Source organism: Syngnathus floridae, chromosome 18 (genome assembly GCF_059516105.1).
Source record: "Syngnathus floridae isolate MCC-2025c chromosome 18, RoL_Sflo_1.0, whole genome shotgun sequence".
In the NCBI taxonomy this organism is placed as follows: Eukaryota; Metazoa; Chordata; class Actinopteri; order Syngnathiformes; family Syngnathidae; genus Syngnathus; species Syngnathus floridae.
This window is the reverse complement of record NC_142430.1, coordinates 3,297,823-3,323,375: the sequence shown is the minus strand read 5'-3', so window position 1 is coordinate 3,323,375 and position 25,553 is coordinate 3,297,823. Positions and strand designations below refer to the sequence as shown.

The following is a 25,553-nucleotide window of genomic DNA, read 5'->3' as shown; positions in this document are numbered from 1 at the left end:
ACAATCTGTAGCTCACACAAAATTGTATAAACCCTCTTCACGAGCACACATTAAATTATAATCAATTTTTAGTTTCACTGAGACAACAATTAAGAGCTTGCTAAATACATTATCACAAGAATTTATAACCAGTGACAAGACAAGTTAAATAACAATGACGATTTTACCCCTTCCAAAAAAAAAAAAAAAAATCACAGTATTTTCAAATGAACCATAATTACAGTGTTTAGTCTGACTCTAAATCAGCAACATGTGGAAGTGACTCCACAGGGTCCTGAAGATGGATTTGGAACGACACCTGCATGCCTGTTGATATTACCAGCACGGCGTCATGGCCATCTGCACGCCACGGGGCGGCATCACCCGTTATAGCTGTGGGACATTGTAGCAGTGAGGCCTCGTGACACTGGTCAGCCCTCTGAAGGTGTCGTTGGAAAAGGGAACTGTCGGCGGTGGGCGATGGCCGACTCGTTGTGCTATCGGAGGATCTGTTACTTTCCGGCACTGTGGCGATAGAAAAAGTGTTCACGTGTGTTTTGACGCCGGCTAGTCACTGTCCACAGCACACGAGCCGTGTTTCTGTTGTCCAGATGCGCACTTTCCTCTTCAACTCTTCCCTCACCTGTACACAACAAAAATGATGGGAGTGATTTAGCGTCAGCGTTTGATTATAAAAATGTGAGAATTCTGTCCTAGTTCTCCACACGGGTTGAAAAAAAAAAAAACAACCTCTTTATTTGCATAGCAGTAAAGAACCGCCACGAGAAAGCCCTGCAAAAATGAAAGAATTCAGTTTGACTATGACATTGTGAAGTACATTAAGCAGCCGTGGTGATCTACCTGAAACGAATTGAGAAAAAGTGAGAAGAAGACTTTAAAGTAGCGCAGAACTCCTGCCGTTTGTTCATCCGTGACAAAGATGAAGATGACCTCATGAATGCCAAACAAGGGAATCAAGGTCAGCGTCGCCTTGGCGAGCCTAGTCGGGTGAAATAAACAGCAGCGCGGTTTCAAAGTTAAATTCAGCATTATAATTATGAGCTACATCTTCTTCACGACTTGCCGGCGTTTGTAACTGTAATAGTCACTCTGGTTGTTGGCTCGTAGCTTGGATAGAATAACCTTCAGAATCTTCACAAATATCAGGAAATTGATCTGTAGTTAATGCGTAAAAAAAACACGGTTTTGAGTTTGGCATGGCAAGGGGAGGAGCGAGCGTTCCGAGTTTCGTACTTACGAGCGAAGCAAAAAGAATGGGCGAACGAATGATCCACCAGTAGTTCATGTTCTCGTTGACAGCCCAACATCTAGGAACAAACAACCATGAGTCAATTCCGCTTTAAACGGCCGTGTACGCTCGCTCACTTACTCTTTGTTTTCTTTCAGAATCTTCATCACCACCCAGGGAACCACAAAGAGAAGCGGAGTTCCTACATCATAAAAATCTGTTGTTTGACTTGCTCCTCCATAGTAATCACCATCGACGATGCATACCCCAGCCGAGACAGATGTAAGGCAAATATTTGTTACTGTCGATGAGAACCGAGGCAATCAGCACCGAGTACAAATAAATGGCTTCTCCAAAGAACCAGTAGTGGTTGGCCAGCACGCAGTATTGCATCAGCGCCTGAGCTATCCTACAACCGATAGCAGCCTGAGGAAACGGAAAAAAAGCGAAATGTCAGTTCATATTTGACCGATGGGGAGAAACCATGCCCACCTGATGACTGAGCATCTCGCTCACGTCGCCGGGTTTCACGATCTCACGTCCCCAGTGTCGTTCCAGCATGGTGTCCTTCACAATGACGGACACGGCTCGCAAGATGAAGGACAGGAAGAGGTTGACGTGGATGTAGTTCCGCGTGCAACGCAGTTTCCTTTTTGAGAATCGAATAAATGCTCAAATGGCTTTCTGGAGAACAATAGCAGGACTGAAAATTGTTTGGTGGTTTACCTGAAGCTCAGTAGAATAACAAGAGCAGTAACGAGAGTGAGGAGAGAAAGGGAGTAGCCCACCGTGTACAACGTCCTGAAGCTCAACATCATTTTTTTTAGCCACATCTGGAAAAACATTCCAACAAATCTTAGTCAGCAGAACAGGTTGTGTCATATCCAATATAAAAGTTGTTTTTTGTAAAGTGAATAACTCTGCAACAAATGTTGCCACCTTGTGGTGTAATTCCACAGTTAACCACTAGATGGCGGCATATTAGTTTGAAATGGTGTCAATTACAAAAAGAGCTACAAATCTGTTCAGGAATGCCATTCACTGGTTGACAGAAGACAATTTTCTCAACTTTTGTACCTCCTGGGATGCCACCTCTTTTTCCTCTTCACACAGGGACTTATCCCTCCAAATGTGGCCCTTCTCATCACGCTCCCAAAAACCGTCGGTGCCGCAGCGGCGCAGCACCACGCCGTGCGACACTGAAACGAAAAGAAAAAAAAAGACAAAATGATTTTGCTTACTAACAATTCAAATTGCAATTCTCTACAACTGTATACCTTGATAATACCAGGGCAGGTAGAAAGGACAGGAGATGTTAACAATAGATCCAGCAGGAGCATCTGGCCAGCAGGCGTATCTGTCAAAGGTCCTGTTGCAAAACAAGCCATCTCCAAAAGGCAAGACAAAGACAAGGTAAATTTCCATTTGACATTTACATGCCTCATTGCAATTTGCAAGATACGCCAAACATCTCCATACCTTCAGGTAGAGGCTCATTTTCAATCATTTTGATACAGTCGTCCTTATACTGTAACCACTTGTGGTAGGTTTCTTCTAACACTTTTCCGCCAGCCATGTCAATCTGTAATTATATGCCCCCGAGAGAAAAGACTCATTGTATCTTGATTGCAGCGTTTCATTTTTGATTCATCCATTCATGCCATGATTACAAAGGTCTGGGCGTGATGTTGACCTTTTGATCGTGAGGTTACGCATAGGCCCGGGTCACACTTTTTTCTTTGGTCAATCTTTTGGATTTTGGGCTTAACAGCATTTTAATTCATTTCAAAAGGAAAAGTTGACTTGAAGTTTCAAGGTTATTGGTAGACACGGACTTTCTGCCATTGCTTACAAACATTCTGCAAAGGTCTGTCCTTCATGCTTATAAGACTTTCTACATAAAAAGGTCCAAAACAAAACTAACCATGGGCAGTTTGACAAGCGTCAGACAAATCACGGCCATGATGTCTCCCACTGCAGCCATTGTGATTAATTTGTTCTTGCACACTGAAGGCGAAAACACAAATATGAAGCATTTGCTGTCAAGCACGCACACCGTATTCAGTAAATTATGAAAAGACACTTGGGGTGCCAATAATTTTGAGACATTATTTATTGACTGGGCTCAAATGCGCTCAATCGTCATGCCGGGCTAAATAAAGGTTGAATAAAATAAAAAAATAATCGTTTCAGTAAAGTGTTTAGATAAGATAGCGCGATAGCGAGATGAATAGGTGGAGCAAGAGAGCGAGGTCGGTCGGTCGATCGATCGATCGATAGATAGATAGATACGTTTGGCTTTCAAAATGCTCCAACAAAAGACGTGACGGCATAATTGCCGTTCTCAATGGTACTAGCTGCATCTTGAGCCGCAAATTGAACATAAATGGAGTCCTATTTATCAGTTAGCGACTGTCTCGAGACAGATAAATGAAGATGTGTCCTTTCAAAACAATTTTCAAGGAGGTAATAATATACTGTCAAGAAAATACTTAAGAAGCTTCTTCAAGTGCTCTCAGGCTGTCTACCTGCGAATTAGATTTTTGGAATAAGACGGGCATGTCCTTCAATCTTTGCCCGAGGAGTAGGAATTGCGTGAGTATATCTCTTCTCACAATTCACAAATAATTCACAATAAAGGTAAATCACTCACTGCAATTTTACAAGTTGCACAAAAGAAGAAAACAAAGATCAGACTTACAGTAGCTGCAGAAGAACGGAGCGTGGAAACTTTCCGTGCCGTGCTCGTCACGCCGAACCTGCACGCGGAGCTGATGCTCTCTCTACATTCTTTTCTCATGCGGCTGCGATATTGCACACGCCACCGCGTGAAGAGAGGGGGGCAAACCAAACCACCTGTGCGCGTGCTCAATGCAGTTCCTGCTTTGAAATGTCAACTTTTTAAAATTTCCTGCAAATTTCAATCACGTCATCCTTTAATGCTGTCTTCCAGACACACTATTTATAGCACGCCATTAAACCAAAACCTCATGCGACCTAACATATACTGATGAGACACACATGGAAATCCAAACGAGTCATTTTTAGACTAATTAAATGTAATTGGATTATTTCCTGCTGCCCACCTGACGATGTCCCACTGGTTGGCAAGTCCTGCTTCAAGATGGCACTGCTGTCACCTGCTGGTAACAAATTGCTCACTGACGCCACTCAAAGCAAACCGTTCATTTATTCATGCAAGTGAAACATGTCTAATTACTCACAGTGGACACAATCAGTGGCATTTTGCCCAGAGGACGGCTAAATACTTTGCAATTGACAAATTCACCTACTGGAGTTGCTTGTGCTTTTTATTTGGATGCCACAAGATAGCACCATCACCTTGTTTAAGTAGGACAGTTGTCATTGGTGTCAAGGAAATATGTTGGAGTGGCACCTCCCAACTGAGAGACAAGCTTTATATTTTGGGAAGAAACTAAGTTTAGCCTGGGTTGCTAAAGGCGTCAATTAATGATTAATTTTCACTATTTTCTATTTGCATTACAAGTAGTACCTTTCTAATGAACACTTGGGCCTACTAGACTACTGTGCTTTAATGTTGCTCATTATGGAGAATAAAAAGCACTCAAGTAAAGTCAAGATGAGGCTTCTGCGGTTCGATGCTGCCGATGTCGAGCGATCACGGCGAGAGTCGCTGATAAGCCCAGCAACCTTCTCCACGCCGCTGATGCTCGCCTAGCTCGGCATCTGCAGCCACTTTTGTGAAGACGATGCGGTCGTGGAGCCTGTTTGTTTGACCTTGCCAGAACTCTATCAGCTGGGGTTTCACCACATAGCCTCCCCTAGTGGACGGAAGGAAAATGCATGGTAAACAACAGAACAGCACCCTCTGAATGTCAAATATAATCTGGGCAATGAAATGCTACTCACCAGTAGTCTGGCATCGGCACTTGTGTGTCCTTATACTTTTCCTCTAGCTCTGCGTTTTTCTCCCTCAGGAACTAAAACGACATGATGAGCTTACAGTGAAAAATGAATGTTTGAGGAGCGTCTTGCTTTTGGTTCTTCTTACGTCTCTGTTGGGAACCGGCGTGCTCTGCCTGCTCACCACCGCCCCGATCTGGCTGCTTTTTGGCCGTGAGTGGAAATAATCGCAAGAGCTCTGGTAGGGGATTCGCTCCACCTCGCCCTCAATGCGGATCTGCCGGGGACAAAAGTCGGAAAAAGGTTAACACAAAGAGAGAGAGGAGATTTCGTCTCACCTGTCTGTTCAAAGGCTCCCAGTAGAAGACGAGACAGGCGTGAGGGTTGCCCTCCTGTGGATGAACGGCAGCACGATTAAGGTGAGTTTGGAGGATGCAAAAGGTCAACGGTCACAGCTACTAACCAGCTCCCTTCCCTTGCGGCTCTCGTAGTTGGTGAAGAATCGGAATCCATTGTCGCTGTAACCTTTAAGTAGAACCATGCGGGCTGACGGGCGTCCGTCTCTGATACAGGCGAAAAAATCTATACTTGAGTATTTATTTTTAAAGTTGCAACTTACTTTGACTGAAAAAAAAGGTTTCACCATAGTTGTGAACATGCATGCAAGGGGTTGCTCACTTGGTTGCCGTAGCGATGCACATGGCGTTGGCCTCTCCAATCTCAGGACACTGGGTGGCCTCACCGAACCAGCTCCCAAACTGCTTGATTGGGTCCAGAGAAGATAGCTGGTTCTCCTCAAAACACTGAAGTGAACACAATTCTACTGTCAGTGACATTCATTTGTTCTTACAGACCCTCAACGCCTCATTAGTGTAGCAGAGCGTGCATGTGCATTAATAGAGACATAACGCAATTTTTGGGATTTCAATAAGGTATCCATAAGAGCGACTTGCAATGCTCACCTCCTCGTCTCCTTTGTATTTCTTCCTCATGTCACTGAGATCCATGGTGGAGCTATCACGCGTCGACTGTCGGCAAAAAAAATGTGCAAAGACGCTTGGTTTGCACGCAGTCGGAGGCGAAAGGAAAGCGGGATTTGCCCGAATAAATAATACAATCGGTCCCAATGACAGTATGCGCCTCATGGCTGTCGCCTATGTGACGTAACGAGTTAGCGTTACGCAAAAATATTGCGTAAGTTTTGTTACTGACGTTAATGTATAACTTCAGCATTTGGTGGGCAGAAAAATAATACTGATACGTAATGGCATAACCAAACCAATGGATTATCGTCTCGATGACTTTCAAAAAGGATAACGACTGCGGACATGTAGAAATGCATTAGGATTCATAAAAAGAAATGTGGAAGTCTTTAGTTGTGGTGTATAATACTACTACATAAATAACATCACCGCTGTTGTGAGCGTGGCATTACGTCACTTCCGCAATACACTTCCTGTCAAATATGGCGGCGACCTTGTGTGCAAAATTACTACCTAAAATAGGTAATGCAATATCATCTTTATTTATAAAGTGCATTCACTGCAGCTTTCATCGTAACAGAGTAGCGATAATGCGAGCTTTTATAATATAAAAATATCTATGTTGATAGTTTTTTCCCCCGGCGATCGCTAAATTACTGCTGAATTGCAGCTAACTGATGAGCGTTTAGCTCATAGCATGTTGTAGTATTACTACTGTTACTGCAGGCGGTAGCACTACGGTAGTTTTCGGAATAATTCACTCATTGCTGACCTTTTTAATCAGTAGTTGTCTATATACACATATGTACTGTACTTATCGATGAAAGTACTACTCCGTCGCCCCTTTAATACGTCATTGCTGTCACCACAGATGAAGAAGACACTATCCGGCGGTCATGTAAATGTTTATTTATCTTCCAGGATGGCTCCCCCTGACTCAGACCATTCGGCATGGCTCCAAGGCTGTCACCCGCCACAGAAAACCGATGCACTTCCTTAAACAGAAGCTTATGGCTGTGACAGAGTACATTCCCCCAAAGCCACCGGCTCCCCCGGGCGCATACCCACCTGAAACAGTCGTGGTCCAGGAGCAGGTAACAATCCTTTTTGAGTAAACATGATGTCACCATTACGCAGCTCAAGAGGACGTATCACTAAAAGTTCTTTGTGTCCAGGAGAGTCACTTGATAAAGTTGCTGAAGCAAGACCTGGAGGAGGTCTTCCGTGACTGCAAGATGGTGGCTGTGGCACAGAATAATGGCTCCACCTCTGATGACATGATGATGCTCAAGAACAGGTTCCACAAGCATGGCATTAAGGTCAAGTTCTTCCCCAACCAGGTAAACAAATACAACAACCAGGATGTAAAAACTCAGCTCTAGGCTCTACATTTTTGGCGAGAATTGTTATTAGATTATGTTGCTTTAATCCACAGTGTCTGCCTTTGCTCAAAAACTGTCACGTAATTTCCTTCCGTGCTCGTGTGCAGGTGATGCGTTCCTTCCTCAGCGAGGGCATTTACAGCAACTTGGCGCCTCTGTTCATCGGACCCACCGTGCTGTTTGTCAGCAAAGAGCCTAAAGTGAAAGAAATGTTGTCCACGCTGCGGGTCAGCCCACAAATGATTCTACTAGGTACCTTTCAGTTTTTGAGTCAAAGTCTCTGGACTGTTTTATCGTACCAGCATTTGATTATTTAAAATGTTTCAAGAATTCTGGCGGTCTTTTTGAAAATTTAAATTGTCTCTTACAGGAGCGTGTGTGGAGAACACGCTGCTGAGTGCGCAGGGCGTGGCGAGCTACGCCAAGCTGCCGTCAGTCAGCGTGGTCCAGGGCGAGCTGGTGAACGGCTTGAGCGTGATGGTTTCGCAAACCAGCACCCTGATGCAGCAGCACCCCACCCACCTGACGGCGCTGTTGCAGCAGTACGTAGCGCAGCAGGCTGAAGCCCAGGAAACCACGTGAGATGACGTCGAAGGTCTCAATTGTCATTATTTACATTAAAGTTTTTTTACGACTGTGAGTTGAATTTTTCATCTTTTCTTTGTACTAAGTAGACATGTTATGATCACATTTGAGACTTCCATATTTATACTTCAAGTGGCATTAAACAATTTCAAGTTCAAGTTCAAGTTTACTTTATTGTCAAAGATCCTATGTAACAGGGTTACCACAGAAGTTTGAAATTGCGTTTGACCAGTCTCCAATGTGCAGTTTAACTAAAAACATTTAAATAAGACATTGACATAAATCTCTTTCTTTCTCACACACACATACACACACAGCTAACTTACTCATACTGAATTTACAATTCTTTCTCTGACATATTCATTCACAACATAAACACAGACAATGCACACTTACACATTGCAGTCATTCAAACACTAACATGCTGATAAAACATGTGCAATACTATACAATAAAATACTCTCTCACATTCACACACACGCACACACACACACACGGTGTGTAATAAGAGTATTGACATAATACAGACATAACACACAACCCCCCCCCACACACACACATACATACACAGCAGCAGAAGTACAATCAGTGGTCATAGAAGTAAAGTGAAAACGTGTAAATCTGTATATAAGGTGCAAGAGTAAAGTGCCAAGTGGCATGGTGACTTTGGAATGTTCAAGTGGTTTTCCTCAGTGTGTTCATGAGAATTTGAAGCCTCTGTTGCTTTTTTTAACTGAGTTGAGTGATGACCAAAATAATAATAATAATATATTATACATTAATATCCAGTTTGATTGAAAACATGAGAATTTACACCCAAAAACGTGCTGCATAGAAACTGCAAAATTGACTTGTGATGATACCATGTGGCCTGTAGGTGGTGTGGTCTAACAAGGGCACAAGCAACGGCAGCTCCTAGGCCGCTAATTTGAGGATTAGCGGTTTAGGAGCTGCCGATAATCTGAGGTGCACAAGCATGAAGAAGGTGGTGTAACACACACACACAGACACACACACTGGCATCCACCCCCTCCCCACCTGCTCCTCTGCGGGCCGCCTGCTGTAATTCCCACTAATACGGATCACGACCAGGACGTCCTGGTGCACGTGTCCTCGTTGACGCGCATCCTATTCGGCAAAGTGAGTGACGTGTGTGTGGAAGTGGCCAACAACCGCCCCGGACGGACCTGATGATTCTGGTTCTCTTATAGCAGACCCCCCCCACTCCAGAGTCTTGTGATGGATGGACCATGATTCACACAGCTGAAATCCAGGTAGGAGTCATAAATCAGAATCAAAAGGAAAAAGTGTTTAGATGATGAATATCATATGGTAGAATTATTATTATGGGTGAATAGTGCGAGATGACATCACTGCTTGTAGGTATTAGGAGCACAAGCGATCACAAATTTTCATGTGCTCGAGTCACTTGACGGGGTGTTTGCGGTTGAGGGGGTGCGGTGTCATCTTAAAGGCTTTAGATGAAATCCTCTCCACTGACATCATCACACCAGTCAGCCCGAGTGCTCAAGAGTGGACGTTATCGCCCAAATATTTTGTGGGGTGTACCAGCGAGATGGTGCTAAGATATCTTCTTATCTCAACCGACCGCAAGCTGACAAGACAGTGCTGACATCTTCAGAAAGGTCAAAGCGGCTGTATTTGGCCAGGGTGACGGGAAACGATTGGGCCGCCGTGTTTACTTGCGATGAGGAACTTTTTCTCGTTGAGGGGGCTTAGGAAATGAAAATTTATTTTTGTCACCAATCACCAAAAAAAGTTTCATTTCAGATTTTAATCTTTTCTTATTTTAACGGGGAGTTATAGAAAAATGAATCAAGCCAGGCCTTGTTGAAGTTGAAAAAATTATTGTGGAGAGTTGTGTGTTAGCGAGCTCACTACCAAATCCTCTCATCCCGTTTATGTAACACAGGACCTGAAGGGAGCATGTGCACCTCTTGGGGGATGATTTGGGAGGTCAAAGGTCAACGGGACTTGCTATGTAGTCCATAGCAAAAAATTAACTTCAAACTAGTCCATCCTCTGATTGATTTATGGATTGTGTTGGAAGAGCTGTGTCTCACTATTTTTGTCTCCACAAAACATATTTTTTCAATATCAGGGATTCCCAACCACCCTCAAAAATGTGTCTGCTGCGTGGTGAGAATTTTCTATTTGCATTGGAGTGTGCAGCTACTCGTGTTACTAAAAAGGGTCTGCTTGAAAAACCAATTAGGACAAAGTTAATAATCCTCCTGGCAGTCAGCCGGGGAAACGCCGGGACATGCTAATTGCGGCACGTGTAGTGTCGTCTTTGGTGCTTCTCTCAGCTGAAGACAAAATGTCTTGACTCAGAAAATTAAACGTAACACTATTGTGGTCCCTGCAGGTAGTTGGCGGGGTGCGTCCCATCAGATCGATTTCCAAATGACTTCCTCGGCCCTCAATCGCAGCCAGTCACTAGTGAGCGGCCTGGAGAAGTCGCCGCCCACATGGAACAAAGCTCCGCCCTCCCGTAGCAGCAGCACTCTGTCGTCTCGACACTCACGACAGGTGACGGTCAGATAAACGTGTCAAAATAGGGCAACCAACTGGTTTCTTTCTTCCAGCTGATTAAAGACTGGGAAGTGGTCGACGACTTCCAAGTGGAAGCAAACACCGCAGGGGAGCATCCTCAAGAGATGAGCACTCCAGGCGTCTGTGAAGGTTATCTTCTCAAGAGGAGGAAGTGGCCGCTTAAAGGCTGGCACAAGGTGACCAAATAGATAACTGGCCCTTCAAAAATTTCTCTTTAAATATTTCTTTTCAGTGTAATTTTATATTTTTTTTATTCGTGCAGCGCTACTTTGTACTGGAGGGAGGGATCTTGAGATATTGTAAAAATCAACAAGATGTAAGTGCATATGATGAAAAGACATCAACGCTTCCTAGGATGTATGCTAATGAAAAATGCTAACAGGTGTCCATAGGAAGAGTGCAGGGCTCTCTGGACATCAGCAGCGCTGTCATGTCCATCAACAAGAAGTCCAACCGGATCGATTTGGACACAGGAGACATTTTGTATCACATGAAGGTGATTGTTTTGTTTCATAAGTTCATTCAGTGTTTGATGCTAAAGAAGGTTTCTCGTGCAATTGAAGGCAAAGAGCCACGAGCTCTTCTACATTTGGGTGACCAAGCTACAGGCGCATCGCTCGTACAAGAAAAACGAGGCAGCGGCAGGACACGGCGGTGCCCACAACGGACTCACGCTGGACGCCGCCTTCCTTGGCGGTCGGCCAAAGAGTTGCCCTCCGAGCTCCGCCAAGGATGCTGTCGACAGCAAAGTCTCTGCGTGGCTGCAGCAGAGTTCGCCTCCTGATGTCTGCGCTCAAGGTCTATTTCAAACGTTTTGTTGAGAGCCGCATGCTGCTTCACTAAACTAATCCTCCTTCCAGAACTGAACCGTTGCAATTTAGACCTTTCCGAACTGAACCGCCTTGTCCAAAGGCTGCAGCTGCTGGAGGCGGGCCAGACGTTCACCAACGGGGAACTGCAGCGGATCATCAGCTCACAGGTGCCTGCCCATGTACCCCTTTTCTCTTTTAATTTATGACTCCTGATCGTATATTTTGGTTCATTTGAATCCAGAATATTTCCCTGGAGAAGCCAAAGAAGCAAAAGCCAGGAAAAGTGTGGGGTCACTCTCGCACCCTATCCAGAGTGGAAGCACTGGGAATGGTGAGCAGTCTTCTATGGACACAAGTATTGGGACACAACTTTTCAATTAGAAGGAACTGAATGTCGTATACTGTATATATGAGTTTTGGGGAAGGGGTGGGGTTATATATACACAGGTCAAAAATACTTGTCATCTTTCCATTCTAAAAGCCTGTTCGTAGGATGACAAAATCGGTGAGTTCCTAGTGGGCAGATCCTGATTGTGACCGTTCTGTGTCCTCCAATCAACACCGGGCACTGTCTAGCTCTGCCCCTTTTAGTCACCCAAGCCTGGTCAAACAAGTGCTTATTTTGTTACCATTTTGAAAATGGAAACAGGGTACTAAACTGTGAGACTATTTTGGTGGAGTTGACGAATTGAACGCTGTGTTTTTTTTTTCTCCAGCTGTCCTCCGGCCCTCTGAGCAGCTCCTCCAACTTGGGAGCCTCCGTTCCATCCATCCCGGACGACGTCTACTCGCAGCTGACCCCCCTTAACGCCGCCTCATCTGCAGAGGGCAAGAAGATTCAGCAGGACATCTGCACCGTTTCACGGCGAGGTATTGCGCACACAATAGTTGAAGCTCAATGAAACAGTTTGAGTTGAGTCACAAAGGTTCTTCTCATCTTCAGTCTTGGCCACGCTCCAAACGGTCCACCACTCATTGTGCCAAGAGCGGCAGAAGCTGCGGGGAGTCTGGGAAAACAACGACATCGACAACTCCCACACGGATGAGGTGAAACCTTTCAAGGTCCCCCCCACCAAATGTGCGCTAGCCCGATCTGCTTCGCTTCGTCCTGTAGGTGGCAGCGGGGAGGCGATCATCCCGCAGGCCTCCCTCAGTGGCCGAGTCGACGGCCGAGTATTTCGACGCCAGCGATGACTTCCTGTTTGGGAGTTCCTCTGACGTGTCGGATGAGTCGGGACTCAGCGACGGTAGCACGTCCAACTCCGAGCCGGAGGAAGGACATCGTGAGTCATTTGCAAATTGACTACATTCCGTCGTAAGTGGAATGTAACCTCACTTGGGTCGGCCTTTCCCGCAGTATCCGCCACCCGAAAGTACCGCGCCAGCATTACCAGATCTCCTCACAACGTGGCTCCGAAGAGCAGCGGCCAGCGAACAACGCTTCCTGCGCCGTGTCCTGACAACAGTCACGTGGGCCTCATGGCCATCCTCTACAACAACATCGGTACGTCATGGCACATTCCAGCTCACACCGCCTGGCAAAAAATGACAAATGAGCGTGGACGTTGCGGCACAGGCAAGGACCTGGCTCGCGTGTCCATGCCGGCCGCTCTCAACGAGCCCGTCAACCTGCTGCAGCGACTGTGCGAGGAGCTGGAGTACAGCCAGCTGCTCGACACCGCCGCCGCCACCGCCGACCCCTACCAGAGGATGGTACGTCATGGGAAAAACATAGGAGTCAGCAAAAGGCAAAAAATATTCTCTCTCCGTCAGGTCTACATTGCCGCCTTCGCCATTTCGGGCTACTCCACCGCCACCTTCCGAAACCGCTACAAGCCCTTCAACCCGGTTCTGGGGGAGACCTATGAGTGCGTGCGGGAAGACCGCGCTTTTCGTTTCATCAGCGAGCAGGTCAAACAATAATCTGTCTATGCAATCTTTCACACTTTAGGACACACTTTAATTTTGATGTCTCATTATGAATCAGGTGTGCCACCACCCGCCCATCTCCGCTTGCCATGCAGAATCCGAGAACTACTCCTTCTGGCAAGGTGACACTTACCGATCGTAGAAGTGAAAGCAGCGCCAGGTCTTCAGCTCATCTTTGCTCCTCTTGATCTCTCAAAACAGACCAGAGGTGGAAGAACAAATTTTGGGGCAAGTCGCTGGAGATCGTGCCAACCGGGATGGTGAACGTCACCGTTCCCAGGTAAGCCAAGCCACGTGATGTCTGGAGAACCTCGGCAGAGGTTTGCTTGCTTGACGAGCTCGTCGCTGCGGCGTCAGGTACGGAGATCACTACGAGTGGAACAAAGTGGTGACGTGCATCCACAACGTGCTGAGTCAGCAGCGCTACCTGGAACATTACGGGGAAGTCACCATCCGCAACCTGAAGAGCAACGCGTGTACCTGCAAAATCACTTTTGTCAAGGTGGGCGGCTGACCATTAAAAGTCCCCCCCCCCCCCCCCCCCCGTTTGTTTGTGCTTTATCGTCCCCCTCCTTTGCAGTCTCGCTACTGGGGCTCGGACGCCAACAAGAACGAGGTCCAGGGCACCGTACTGGACCAGAGTGGCAGCGTCATCCACCGCTTTGGAGGTCTCTGGCATGAGGGGATCTTCTGTGACACGCTGCCCACCCCCAAATGCATCTGGAAGCCAAGTGAGTTTTTTTTTTTTTTTTTTTTTTAAAGCATCTTCCACTGTGTCCTCTCTTCACTTCCTCCCATCTCGGCTTGTCCCGCCTCCTCAGATCCTCAACCCAAAGACCACCTGATCTACTACGGCTTCTCTACCTTTGCCATGGAGCTCAACCAGCTCACGGCAGACCTCAAACCTCTGCTGCCCCCTACTGACAGCCGCCTGCGCCCCGACCAGAGGTCAGAGGAGTCGCAAACACAAACTGGGAGCGGTTTGCGGGAAGTAGCCACGTTGCTGACGCGCTGCCGCTCGTTGTCTCGTGAGCAGGATGCTGGAGGAAGGCCTAGTGGAGGAGACGGACCGAAAGAAAGATGAGATCGAGGAGCTGCAGAGGGAGAGGAGGAAGGAACTCGGCAAGAAAGGAGAGGAGCACGTCCCGGCGTTCTTCACGTCAGTTCACCCATCCTTCAGATATGATGAAAAATCGAAACCAATTGTTTGTGTTGTCGTTCCAGAAAAGCCAAAGACACTTGTGGACGCGACGTGTGGTTGACAAACGAGACTTACTGGAAACTCCGAGAGGATCCCGGCTTTGCAAAGCTCCCGTGTATCACGCTGTGGTGACATTGGCGCACAAAAACAAACAGAAGCCGCTCGTGGTCGGCTGAGAATGGCCGTGATCGGATCACTGTTATTTCAACTTGTGTGTGTGTGTGTGTGTGTGTGTGTGTGTGTGTGTGTGTGTGTGTGTGTGTGTGTGTATGGGGCGAAAAAATGCATACTATGTTTCCTTTAAGCTTTTATTTGAATAGAAAATAAGAAGCAACAGTACAACATTACTCAATTGTGCCACCTTGAATAAATAACACTTTTAGAAATCTCACTTTTTGGCAGGATGGTTATTGCTTGTTTTGTCTTTCAAATATGCACAGCAGCCCCGTTTTATTTGATTCATTTATTTTTCGCTGTGACCTCAGCGTGAGACATCAGTCACGATGAAGATGCTCTGTTTCGACTCAGACCTCTACCATTGGAACTGCTTCTGTCATTTGCGGTTGTGACTCGGTGGCTCTCTCGCAGACAGACATTGCCCCCCCCCCCCCCCCCTGTACCCTGCCGCCCTGGGGGGGGGTCTGTGTGGTCACTTTCCACTTCCTGCTTACAGTGGTGACAAGTGTCTGTTTGGCTCCAGGTGTGTGAGTGACCCACTTTTGGGGGACCACAGAAGAAGAAGGGACCGCAGCCTGCAATACTCTTCTTTACCACTGGCCTCAAACGCACCATTGGAGATTACGGTAACTGTCGCCAACCATTGATTCACCTCTGTAGTCTGTCACCGCCTCCAAATGTTCGGATTTATTTTTGACCTCAGGGTGGGGGACGTAATTTAATTTTTCACACTTTGAATGTAACGAGACTATGGTCACCCGGAATTGACTCCTCCCTCCCTACCTGAGTGTGAGGCCAATTAAAAATCTCTGATATGATTGTCGTGTATAAATATGACATCACTGCAGGAATCAAGGAAAACAAAAGGTGCAATGATAAAGGAAAAAAAGTCACATTTTTCTGAAACAATTTTTTTTTTTTTTTATAATACAAATCTTTCTTTTTTCTTAGAATAAAGACGTCTTCTCCGAAATGAAATACGAGAATAGAGTGTTGTTGAAAAATGACTTTTCTTCACTTTTTTTTCCAACTAGTCATGGCCGCTTGGCATCCTGACATACTGAAAGTCAGCACAAAAAAAAGTTCCCGCCTTCTTTTTTCGAACCCTTGTTCTACCAGTGCGCCAGAGTAATTCTACGAGGACAAAGCGTACCCCAGTACATGGCATTGCTTAGCGAAGCGGTGTCTGGTGGCGGTGGTGGTGGGGAGGTGTGGCTCAGTGAGCATAATAGCCAAAGTAATCTGCGTCTTTGTCACACATCTGCGCCCCACAACTGGGCGGTGGCGAGTTCTCAGTGCTGGACGTGTAAGGCGACACCCTCCTCTTCTTGACGTCGCTCGCGCCGCCCTCAAACGGGGCAGAGTCCAGCGAGTTGGGCGACTTCACCGAGGGCGGCTCCAGCCAATGTTGCTCGGCCCCCGCCCCGTCTTTGACCTTGTCGGCAAGGGAGAGGGGCTCCAACGGGCCTGGGTGGAGGGGGGCGACGTGCAGCCTGGAGTTACCGGGCGCCGTGGGCGACGAGGACATGGGACGGAACCAAGCCAGGCTGGGTGCCGGCTTACTGGCCAGGTACTGAGGCGGGGCCCGAGTGGTGCTCCACCCCACCGTGGTGGACACGCTGCTGGAGGCAAACGGGTGCTCGGGGTAGTAGCTGAGGGTCGGCAACGGAGGCGTCTGCAGAGGGAAGGGCTTGTAGAGGGTGTTCCCGGAGAAGTCGCCCTCGAAGGATGAAGCAAAGTCCAGCCGGTTGGGGGTGACGGCCTGCTGGGACGGCAAGTACCAGTGCGGCCCCGGGCTGGAGGGGGCGTCCTTGTGCTGCTGGCCGCCCAGCGCTGCTTCCCGGCCATAGAAACGGCTCTGGGGCAGGGGGCCGATGTAGGGGTCCGGAAGGTACCCCGAAGGGTAGCAACCTCCAGGCAGGAGTGGCTGGCTCTCCGTGGGGGAGGGGGTGAGGCGCTCTGGGTCGGGCGGTGCGTACAAACTAGGCGGGCGACAGGGGGGGGGGGAGGAGGAGGAAGGGGAAGGGGGGGGGGGAGGTTAGCGAACTTGTGACTTCCTGCCTCAAAACCTCAAACATCTATCAACTATCTCCACAAAGGGCACGACTATTTACTTGGAAAAAATAGACTTTGTTTCTGTAATTTACTTAAAAAGAAATGTTTGTCGTGTTATCTTGTTCCATCACGTGTTGTCTGTTTGACCGCAATGAAAACAAGAATCTTATCTTCGATTTAATCTTGTCCTTCTTTTTTTGTGTTTAGTCTGTTTAAGCAGATGCATCGGTTTTAACACATGATCGCAAAGCACATTTAAACGTGCATCGTTATGAATAATGATACAGTATGGTAATGCATATAAAAAGTCTACACACCCCTGAAAAATGTCTCCAAAAAAATGGAATTTGGATTGGGGTGTGTAGACTTTTAAAATCCACGCGAAAGAAATTTTACTGCACTCACGTGTCGTAACTGTCACGGAAACCTTTGGCGAAGGGGTTATGGTCGATTTTCAACTGTGTTATCTACAAGGAAGAAAATCAATAAGAGAAAATTGGACATTTTCCAGACGGTGAAATTTCATGCTTTGAAACTTTCACCCACGTCGGCGTTCTGGTAGGCGGTGACGGCGATGAACTGCGTCTCGGGAAAGACAAAGGTTTGCGCTTTGGACGCGTGGAAGGCGTCCTCGCTGCCGTCCTCCTTTACCTCCACCACGTGCAGACGCGGCTGGTACTTGTGCAGGGATTGCAGAACGATCATCTGTGCACAAGAACATCAAAAAAAGATCAAAACTAAATCTAAAACTAAAAAATGCAGGGTTGGGTTCTTACCTGTGCCATATTGTTACTCCCGCCCTTGTTGTTGGTGAGTTTGAGTTTACTGAAGGACACTTCCTGCCTCATCCAATGGGCGCCAGTGTTGGGCGAGTCCGGGTGCACGTACATCCGGTTCCCTGCACCGATCACAACATCACTCAAAAGTCCAAAAACATCACGTGGAAGCCCAGCGAATGAGAGTACCTGGCATGTTGCCCTCGGCTTTACCGCACTGTACCCATTTGCCGCCCTGGTAGCGCCAGTGGTGCTGATCGGCCAGAACCACGTCCACGTACACGTTGTAGTGGGCCGACGGGTCCAGCGAACTGATGTTGAAGCTGAGAAACGGGAACATCCTCCTGAAAAAAAAAACACGGTATTTAAGGTTCAGGTCTTTAGCCCCTCCCCTTTCCCTCTGCTGCCAGCCAATCAAATTCATTCTCAGCCCACCTGGGCCTGTTGATTACTTAACTACCCAGTTTGTTTCAAGTCTGGTTGCTTCCACGTCCTAGTGACGAGTCGAATCTTTGGATTATCTGGATGTTTTCGTTTTCACCTGCCACTTTGTTTGGATTAAAGGAAGGTCTTTTGGTGTCCTCCTGCTGCTTCACTCCAGTAAGTCCAGCAAAACATTTCTTTGACTTCTCATCCAGATGGTTTTTTGCTTCAAATACACAGTGTGTGGCTCTCCTGCATGTTGACAATGCTGTTTAGCTTAATGTGAAATGCGCTTATGCAAATGAATATAATTGTTCCCTCAGGCGCTTTGGCAGCATCAAAATAAGTGAGGTGTGTAAAGGCAGGAAAGCGTTTGTCGGGTGTCAGCCGGGCACCTGAGGGGCGGCCATTTTAGAGTCGTGTTGTTTTAGCGTTGCTCTGTCAGACGCTTGGCCAGTTTTTTGGGGTTTGGTTTGTATTGGGTGTAATTTCACTGTTAACCACTAGATGTTACTATAGTGCTGTATGTTCATTTTTTTAATATATATTTTTAAATCACAAATGTAACTGCAATCCACTCTGGAGAGTCTTGGAAGGTGATTCTTCGATAATCAAATCTGGAAACCTTCCACTGTACTGATGCTAACAGCAAACGGCAGTTCATCCGTCAACGCAGATGCTAGCGAGTCCTGGGAGGAAGTCCGGTACTGGCATTTTGGCTGGTACAGCATAGGGCCGAATGTACGGGAGAGGAAGCGGACGACGGGTCGAGGGGTGGGGGGGCGACTCTTGCGCACCGGTGCACCTGCTGATGCATGTGGACAGGAGCTCAGGTCGGCTTCTTGTCAGCGCGTACACTCGCCTGATCGTCTGTGACCGCGACGTGGCAGTCTGCAGCTGCCGCCAACACGGAATGCTATATTTAGTCCGAGGGCTTCGCAAACCTGTTGGGTCCAGGGACCCCTTAAAGGTGAGACTTCTTTCCAACAAAAATAGTGCTTTGGTGCCACCTTGTGGCCTCTATGTGGTTATGATGAAGTTAGGGGAGGAATTTTTTGTCGAGGACAAATTTAGTGCTTTGGCACCACCATAGACGCTAATAGAATTTTTGTGCCAGTCCTAGCGTGTAGATTTTAAAACATGATACGACAGTTTGCAGATGATCTTTTTTGACCTCTTATTGTAAAATTAACGAATCAGTTTGGGCGTCTGCGAGACTTGTTGACTCGAGAAAGCGCCTGCTTTGATGTCCGACGAGGCGCTTGCTCGCACACTCGAGCGCCATTTCTGCAAAGATGAAGCGTGAACAGGAAATGACTGTCACAACTCGACATGGTCGCACTTCTGCTTTCTTTTTTTCGATGATTTCCTAATATTCAAATGAAATATTTTCAAATCATGATGACTGACATGTTGCTTATCATCAGTGAGGACTTGAAATAGAAAAGAAACCCACTTGAGTTTCCCCACTTTGAATATGAAACTCTTGTGGGAAGACACCTAAAAAAGAATTGTATCTTTTTTTTCCCCCTTCATATTTTAGAGTTTGATCTTGAACTTTTCTCTGAGAAGGGTCAAACTTCAAGTATTTCATCATGGGCCACATCAAAGTATTTATTGGTTTGCTTCGACAGGCTTTAAAAAAATCATATTAATGGTTCGTCGCCTCATTGTATTATTTTGTAAATATTGCAATACATATTTATAAATTATACAAATATTTTCCCCATGACACAAGCTATAAATGTCATTTTTCCAATTGCAATTTGAAAATGGCATTCCAACACATTACATTGTCAATTTGAATTCAATGAATTATTTAGCCTTGGTAAAAAGTGGAGAAAAATGTGTAATTTTAGTTTTATTTTGACACTTAGCGAGGTAGAAAAGAGTTGTCGTCCTTCCCTGAAGATACGATGGAATGCAGAAGTGCGAAGGAGGTGCTGGTTCTTCTGCAACCGCTTGTGATGGACTCACAAATGATTTTTCTTTTTTGGGACTTATTGAAAATGTGCACTGGCCGAGGAGCTGCAAAGGCTCAAAGCGGCTTCAAAGGTGCTTCACCTTGTGAACTTTCACCAGCTCTGGAGATTTGTTCAACTTCTCTCCTCCGTATTTGAATCAGTACCTGACTGAAGCGAGTCAAAGGCAAAAAAATGAAAATTTGCCTTTTTTGTTCCTCCAAAGTCCTGCAGTTGTCCTAGAAATATTTTCTTTTTTTTTTCATTGTCACAGGTGGGGAAATAATGTTTGACTACGTGTTGATATTAAATGAGAGGCTTTGAAAATATGTAGAACTTAATTAAAAAAAGAAACAATTTGAAACTCAATGAAAAAGTGCCATCTCCATGAAATTAAATGGTGCCAGCATCAAAACATTACTTTTTTCCAATTTGTGAAGTTGAATGAATAATTTGACGGAACTGTGCAAAATGAATATCAATATTTTTATTGGGACGTAAATTGAATTTCCGAGTCAAGTTGAAATCTTCAAACACCAAAGAGATCAAATATTTTTTATGTCACTGCGTGTCAAACAAGTGTCTAAATATGATCATCATGATTATATGATTTAGATTGTATAATTTTTGAACAGCGTCTGTTTTCCTTACAGCTTTTTAATGCAGAATATTAAATATTTCTGTGGCACCTTTTGAACTACAGTCTTCTATTAATTATAATTATATTTTTAAACAGGAAATTAACTCAATGTCACTAAACTTTTTTTTTCCAAATTGGATCATGTCTGTGACAAATTTAACAATGCAAAGCACTGCGAGCCAACTGCAAATTAGAATGTAATTTAAATGTCTCAATATCAGTTTAATGTTTAGCAATAAACACTGGGGCTGTTATTTTAAATATTATGATTATGATCAAATATTTCTGTCAAACAAGCCGACATATGCCTCAACCACATCAATGGTGCAATAATTAGGATTTAAAACAATTCTGAAATAAAAACTATATAATTTTGTTTCATAAATTATACTTTTAGTAAACAGTGGAGTAACTTATTTTAGTCACTTTGTGAATAATTATGAAGAATATTAAATGATTGGTCAAATTCGTGTGCATGTCCCTCAATATAAAATTCCATCATTTCATACATGCAGATAACACGTTGAATATTACAAATATGTTTGAGAATATCTGAAATTTTTGCGCAATTTGGAACATATAGAAGCGTCTCAAAAACATACTTACAATCAAAAAACATACAATCATCATTCATTATAATGAAGTACGTAGAAGTCAACTTTCAGAAATGTTAATTGTAAACAAAGTTGGATCAAGTGTGTTTGTGACGTGGAATTGCTCACCTGCCGTGCTTGGTGATGATCATCTCGGTGTGGAACTTGTGGAACTTGGCCCACAGCGGGTAGTTGTTGAGCAGCGCCTGTGTCTTGCCGCACAGCTGCAAGCCGGGCAGCGGGTAGAGCGCGGTGGCCCGCTGGTAGCCCGCCGCCGCCGCCCCCCCGAAGCTGTCCGGTGACGGCGGATACGCGTCTTTGCCCACCGCCGGGAACCCGTCCCCGTAGCCCGGCCGGGCGACGCTCCTCTGCGGGGAGCCCGCGCCAGCGTAGTTGCAGCCACCCAGCGTCTGCGCGTAAAAGCGTGCCGGCTGCGCAGCGGGTCCGAAGCCGCCGAGCGCCTGCTCCGGGTGGTACTGCAGCGCCAGGGCGTCCTGGCCACCCGCGAGAGAGTCCTGGTAGTAGAAGCGCGCGTCCTGGATGCCCATCTTGAGCTCGGCCGGGTCCTTGGCCCCGCCGCGGTGCAGGTGTCCGTTCACCTCGGGGCTCTTTGCCAGGCTGTGCGCCTCGGTGGCGCCGGTCAACATGCTGAGGTAGAGGTTGCCACCCGTGCCACCCATTTGCAGCCCCCACTAAAGTCATAAGGCTCGCGTGCGCATCCAAACGCGGGAGCGAGCGTCTGCTCCCGAGTTTCCACCTCGGATCCTTGCAACACCGACTGCACAACTCCCTCGATGACTTTGTCACTGACTTTGCGACCGACCGACCGACTGACTGGCAGGCAGCACTCTCTCTGTGCAAACTCATGTGTGGGATGTGTAGCGCGCGCGCGCCCTTATTGCGGAGGTGTGTCCCCCTGTGCAGCGCATGCACGCGCATGACAAGAAGTCATCAATTGTGTCAACAGATGTCTTCATCCAATTCTCAGCTAAGTCAAACAAAGATCTCTTCAATATATTCAGTGCCCTCAAGACATGAATATATCTCAAAACCCTGATGTGCTAGAAAAAAAGGATTTGAAATTGGTGCCAAAATTCACCACCGTTGCTGCTGACCAGTCAGTGTTATTAAAGATGATTTCAATGAATCCAATTTTAAAAATGTTTTGCATATTAATAATCTTCCACATTCACCACGACCACCAATTTTCCATGGCAAGAAAAACTCTTTCCTTTAGTCATTCATGACTGTTTCTCCCCCTCATATCATCTTCCTCACTCATGTTTTAAGTCAGCTGTGCCTTTCCATTGCACAAAAACTCCTCTGCCACCTCCTGTGCCATAAATATCCACATCGTGCCTTTATGGCACGCCTGACAAAAAGTCCTTAAATCAACATCAATGTGCTGGCGTTGCGTTGGTTTGCATGCTATGCTAAGTTTGGTGCAGCTTCATCCAGCTGAGTGACTTTTAACAACTTTGTGGTATCTGCATGGTGTTTGGGCCTCCTCCTGTGATGTAGCTGCTAATCAGTCGTCATGTAATTTCTCTCGTTAGAAGTATCCGGTATGCCTGTGTCAGCTTGGCACGGGTTTGTCGTTAACGCGGCATATGTTCCTCGCGATCTGCAGGCTGGGTGTGAAGAAGGCTTGGGGGTGGTTGGGTGGGTGGGGGGACTCCATCTATGTTAAGAAATGAAGAAGAAAAAAAAACCAGAACACTTCGCAGGGTTCACACACGGTGCGCCTTGGCAAAGTGCAAATGTATTCTTCAGCAAGCAACAAGCTGCCACTTCCTGTGGGTATTATTAGCGGCTAATCAATGCTACATCCAGTGCAGTGGGTCACTCTGGACCTCCACCTCACCTCACATTATAAATCGTGCAGTCGAGCTTTCCACCATGATGTCACTCATGTGACTCTGAACACTGACACTTTACCTAAAGAACCTTTTTGGATCAAAAGCTATTTATTATGTCATGAAATGCTCGGTATGCTCACAACGGTTAGCGTTCTATCGTGTTCATTGACATTTGAGATCGTGAAAATGACACTCAATGACAGTGCCAGAGTTTCAAATGCTGGTTCCGTTCAAATGATCGCTAAGCGAGCGGTGTGTGGTCCAAATCCGTTGAGGCGGGCCGGCCCCTCAGAGCACCACTCCGGTTGCCAACAAGTTGCCAACCGGAGGTCTTGCCGATCAGCGGCCTTCCGAATCACGCAGCTATCAGTCGAGCGCGATCTGAATCAATCAAGAGAAATGAATTATTTTTAGCGGGATGCAGCCTCTCGCCTTGCTCGCCGCCCTCTGGCCCCCGCGTACGAGCCCCCTCACTAATGAGTGTCAACACGGAGGGCCGTGGCACTTTGACTGTGGACACCTCGCCTGACAAACGCAGGGCTCCAGTCAACACCCGTCACGTCGACGGATGCCAGCCAAAGTGACAACGTGCTCGCTTGCCTCGTTTGCTCCGCAGCTTTTTCCTTCTGCAATTTTCTTCATCAAAGATAAAAAAAAGTAAAAGTATTGATATGGTGTCTTGAAAGAGCCTCTGATTTTCCCGCATATGTTTTCTAGTAAGCGTAGTGACGTCACTGTTCTATTCAGAACGCTGGTCCCGACAGCCGGCTGGCAAACGGCGGCAGGCCATGCGACAGAATGCAGGAATGTCGAGCTTGGCGGAGGAAATCGAGATGGCGGCTCTCCTGTTTCAGTGAGAGTGGCGGGATGAGTTACACGGTCAGGGCGGGGGTCCGAGGCATTTTGGTTTGGTCCCAGTGGAGCTGGCTCGCTGGTGGATGACATTCCAGGAGATCAACGCTGCGTTTTTTTTTCTTTCGCCTCCAACTAAAAACTTTATCGGAGCAGCAAAACAATTATCAGCATTGCGACCTCTGTTTTGCTTCCTATGAATCACGGGAGTCCCGTCACGTATCATTCATTCCGTCGCCGAACTCACAACTCGCGTGGCTGGACCCAAAAACTTTGAGAACCTCTGGCGTAAATGTCGTTATCATGGTCACAGCGACGGCTATTTCCGCGACTTTCTGCGTGTGCAAGCGCGTGCACGTCCACGTCCACGCCGCCCGTCTGTCAGCTCGGGTTAACCTGACGCCGAGAGGCCGCACCTCCGGGGGCCACTCGGGTCCCCCGGGCGGCCTCTTTCTCATCAGCGGCATTAGGCCGGCTGCGCGTGATGGCTTCCGACCGGCGGCACCGCAGCGGCCACCGCCGCCGCTGCCGTGATGCCAGGTCCAACTCCCCGCCAGAAGCGGCGCTCACTCTCCTGCTGTGAAATAGTAAGTGGCGCTGGCAAAGATAGCGCTAATTTGCGCCGGGCCTCATCAAAGGACAGGCCGCTAAAACGCCCCGCCACTCTGAGTCATCCGCCAGCCACCTGATGGACACCCGCAAAACAGCAATGGCAAAAGTATTCGACTTTTTCAGACCCACCACGCACGGCGACAAAAATTTTCTGGTTATGACATTTAGTAGATACATAAATCCTAAACTCAGTTCTTTTGGGGAAGGTGTGTGTGTGTGTGTATGGGGGGGGTGTACCCCATGAACAACAATGGAAAAGGCTCGAAAATGTGAAGTGACAAAGGCTGCCCTTTGTGCAGCAATTGACATGGCAGCGGGTTGACACGGCGCCCCCTCTAGGGGCTGATCTTCCAGTTGGGATCAAATGCCCAAACTAGGTCAGGGGGGCGGAGTCACGGCGGAGGTGGAGGTGGCTTGAAAGGGTGGGCTGGGGAAAATTAAGACAAATGTGTCACACTCTTGTTTATTTTTGACGTCAACCACATTTTTGGAGCTTTGACTTTCAGCGCCATCACTTAACTCCTGCCTTTCATTTTGCTTTTGGGACCACAGGAAGAAAGTTCTGTCTGGTCCAAATCACCCCCTCCACCCTTCCCCCTCCTCTGGTCCTTGTTCTTAACAAGCTGACCCTTCCATTTAATTAATTAAAATTAGCATCTGTCCCCGTGGCATTGACTTGTTACGTCAGATGGAATCAGCCTTGGTGCCCTCAGACGCCAAGGGCGGCGGCTCCAATGATGCCCGAGATCCTAATTAGACGATGAGAGGAGGAGGAGGTGATCGGAGGAGGCCTGTATGAAGGATCTGGACAAGGAGCACAAAGAGGGGGGGGGTCGGACTCTTGCTGGTTTGAATTGAGCCCCCGGGGTCAGGGGTTGTATTTATACATGCGTGACGGAGGGGCTGATGATCTTTGTGTTGTTGAGCCTCCAACTTTATCATCCTCTCATCCATGTAAACAGCATTTTTTTCAACTGAGAACGCAGTTAAAAAATGAATAATAATAGACGTAACAAAAAAGCC

The 25,553-nt window shown here is 46.9% G+C and overlaps 5 protein-coding genes across 11 annotated transcripts; 2 read left to right on the top strand and 3 right to left on the bottom strand.

The window, feature by feature from the left end:
- Positions 1-54: 54 nt before the first annotated feature.
- On the bottom strand, positions 55-4,322 carry LOC148382192 (glucagon receptor-like). Of its 3 annotated transcripts, XM_088359442.1 has the most exons (14): positions 3,930-4,322; positions 3,153-3,235; positions 2,708-2,810; positions 2,506-2,616; positions 2,306-2,427; positions 1,955-2,061; positions 1,721-1,877; positions 1,495-1,654; positions 1,370-1,430; positions 1,238-1,307; positions 1,064-1,155; positions 841-979; positions 730-771; positions 55-622 (listed from the first exon to the last, which is right to left on the bottom strand). In XM_088359442.1, the coding sequence occupies exons 2-14, from the start codon at positions 3,210-3,212 to the stop codon at positions 551-553; spliced, it is 1,296 nt and encodes a 431-aa protein (XP_088215568.1). In that variant the 5' UTR covers positions 3,213-3,235; positions 3,930-4,322; the 3' UTR covers positions 55-550. The 3 variants fall into 3 exon arrangements, with proteins under 3 accessions (XP_088215568.1, XP_088215567.1, XP_088215569.1); XM_088359441.1 differs by lacking the exon at positions 3,153-3,235; XM_088359443.1 differs by lacking the exons at positions 730-771; positions 841-979; positions 1,064-1,155; positions 3,153-3,235.
- Positions 4,323-4,399: 77 nt separating this feature from the next.
- On the bottom strand, positions 4,400-7,346 carry pnpo (pyridoxamine 5'-phosphate oxidase). Of its 3 annotated transcripts, none has more exons than XM_088359445.1 (8): positions 7,165-7,346; positions 6,076-6,141; positions 5,792-5,916; positions 5,577-5,676; positions 5,452-5,505; positions 5,262-5,390; positions 5,120-5,190; positions 4,400-5,031 (listed from the first exon to the last, which is right to left on the bottom strand). In XM_088359445.1, the coding sequence occupies exons 1-8, from the start codon at positions 7,213-7,215 to the stop codon at positions 4,869-4,871; spliced, it is 759 nt and encodes a 252-aa protein (XP_088215571.1). In that variant the 5' UTR covers positions 7,216-7,346; the 3' UTR covers positions 4,400-4,868. The 3 variants fall into 3 exon arrangements, with proteins under 3 accessions (XP_088215571.1, XP_088215572.1, XP_088215570.1); XM_088359446.1 differs by lacking the exon at positions 7,165-7,346 and adding an exon at positions 6,869-6,948; XM_088359444.1 differs by lacking the exon at positions 7,165-7,346 and having other exon boundaries at positions 6,076-6,801.
- mrpl10 (mitochondrial ribosomal protein L10) lies at positions 6,424-8,118 on the top strand. Its single transcript, XM_088359447.1, has 5 exons — positions 6,424-6,618; positions 7,018-7,190; positions 7,272-7,436; positions 7,586-7,730; positions 7,849-8,118. The coding sequence occupies exons 1-5, from the start codon at positions 6,579-6,581 to the stop codon at positions 8,058-8,060; spliced, it is 735 nt and encodes a 244-aa protein (XP_088215573.1). The 5' UTR covers positions 6,424-6,578; the 3' UTR covers positions 8,061-8,118.
- Positions 8,119-9,128: 1,010 nt separating this feature from the next.
- osbpl7 (oxysterol binding protein-like 7) lies at positions 9,129-14,973 on the top strand. 3 transcript variants are annotated; one of them, XM_088360296.1, is made up of 23 exons: positions 9,129-9,203; positions 9,275-9,337; positions 10,453-10,616; positions 10,673-10,816; positions 10,903-10,956; positions 11,023-11,136; positions 11,204-11,438; positions 11,501-11,619; positions 11,694-11,783; positions 11,934-11,957; positions 12,169-12,322; positions 12,396-12,499; positions 12,567-12,735; positions 12,810-12,956; positions 13,029-13,165; positions 13,226-13,363; positions 13,440-13,503; positions 13,583-13,661; positions 13,739-13,883; positions 13,962-14,112; positions 14,203-14,329; positions 14,418-14,540; positions 14,606-14,973. In XM_088360296.1, exons 3-23 carry the CDS (start codon positions 10,491-10,493, stop codon positions 14,712-14,714), a joined length of 2,553 nt encoding a protein of 850 aa, XP_088216422.1. In that variant the 5' UTR covers positions 9,129-9,203; positions 9,275-9,337; positions 10,453-10,490; the 3' UTR covers positions 14,715-14,973. The 3 variants fall into 3 exon arrangements, with proteins under 3 accessions (XP_088216422.1, XP_088216421.1, XP_088216423.1); XM_088360295.1 differs by having other exon boundaries at positions 9,198-9,337; XM_088360297.1 differs by lacking the exon at positions 11,934-11,957 and having other exon boundaries at positions 9,198-9,337.
- On the bottom strand, positions 14,792-22,064 carry tbx21 (T-box transcription factor 21). Its single transcript, XM_088360298.1, has 6 exons — positions 21,337-22,064; positions 17,780-17,934; positions 17,591-17,712; positions 17,361-17,519; positions 17,220-17,281; positions 14,792-16,741 (listed from the first exon to the last, which is right to left on the bottom strand). The coding sequence occupies exons 1-6, from the start codon at positions 21,885-21,887 to the stop codon at positions 15,976-15,978; spliced, it is 1,815 nt and encodes a 604-aa protein (XP_088216424.1). The 5' UTR covers positions 21,888-22,064; the 3' UTR covers positions 14,792-15,975.
- Positions 22,065-25,553: the final 3,489 nt, after the last annotated feature.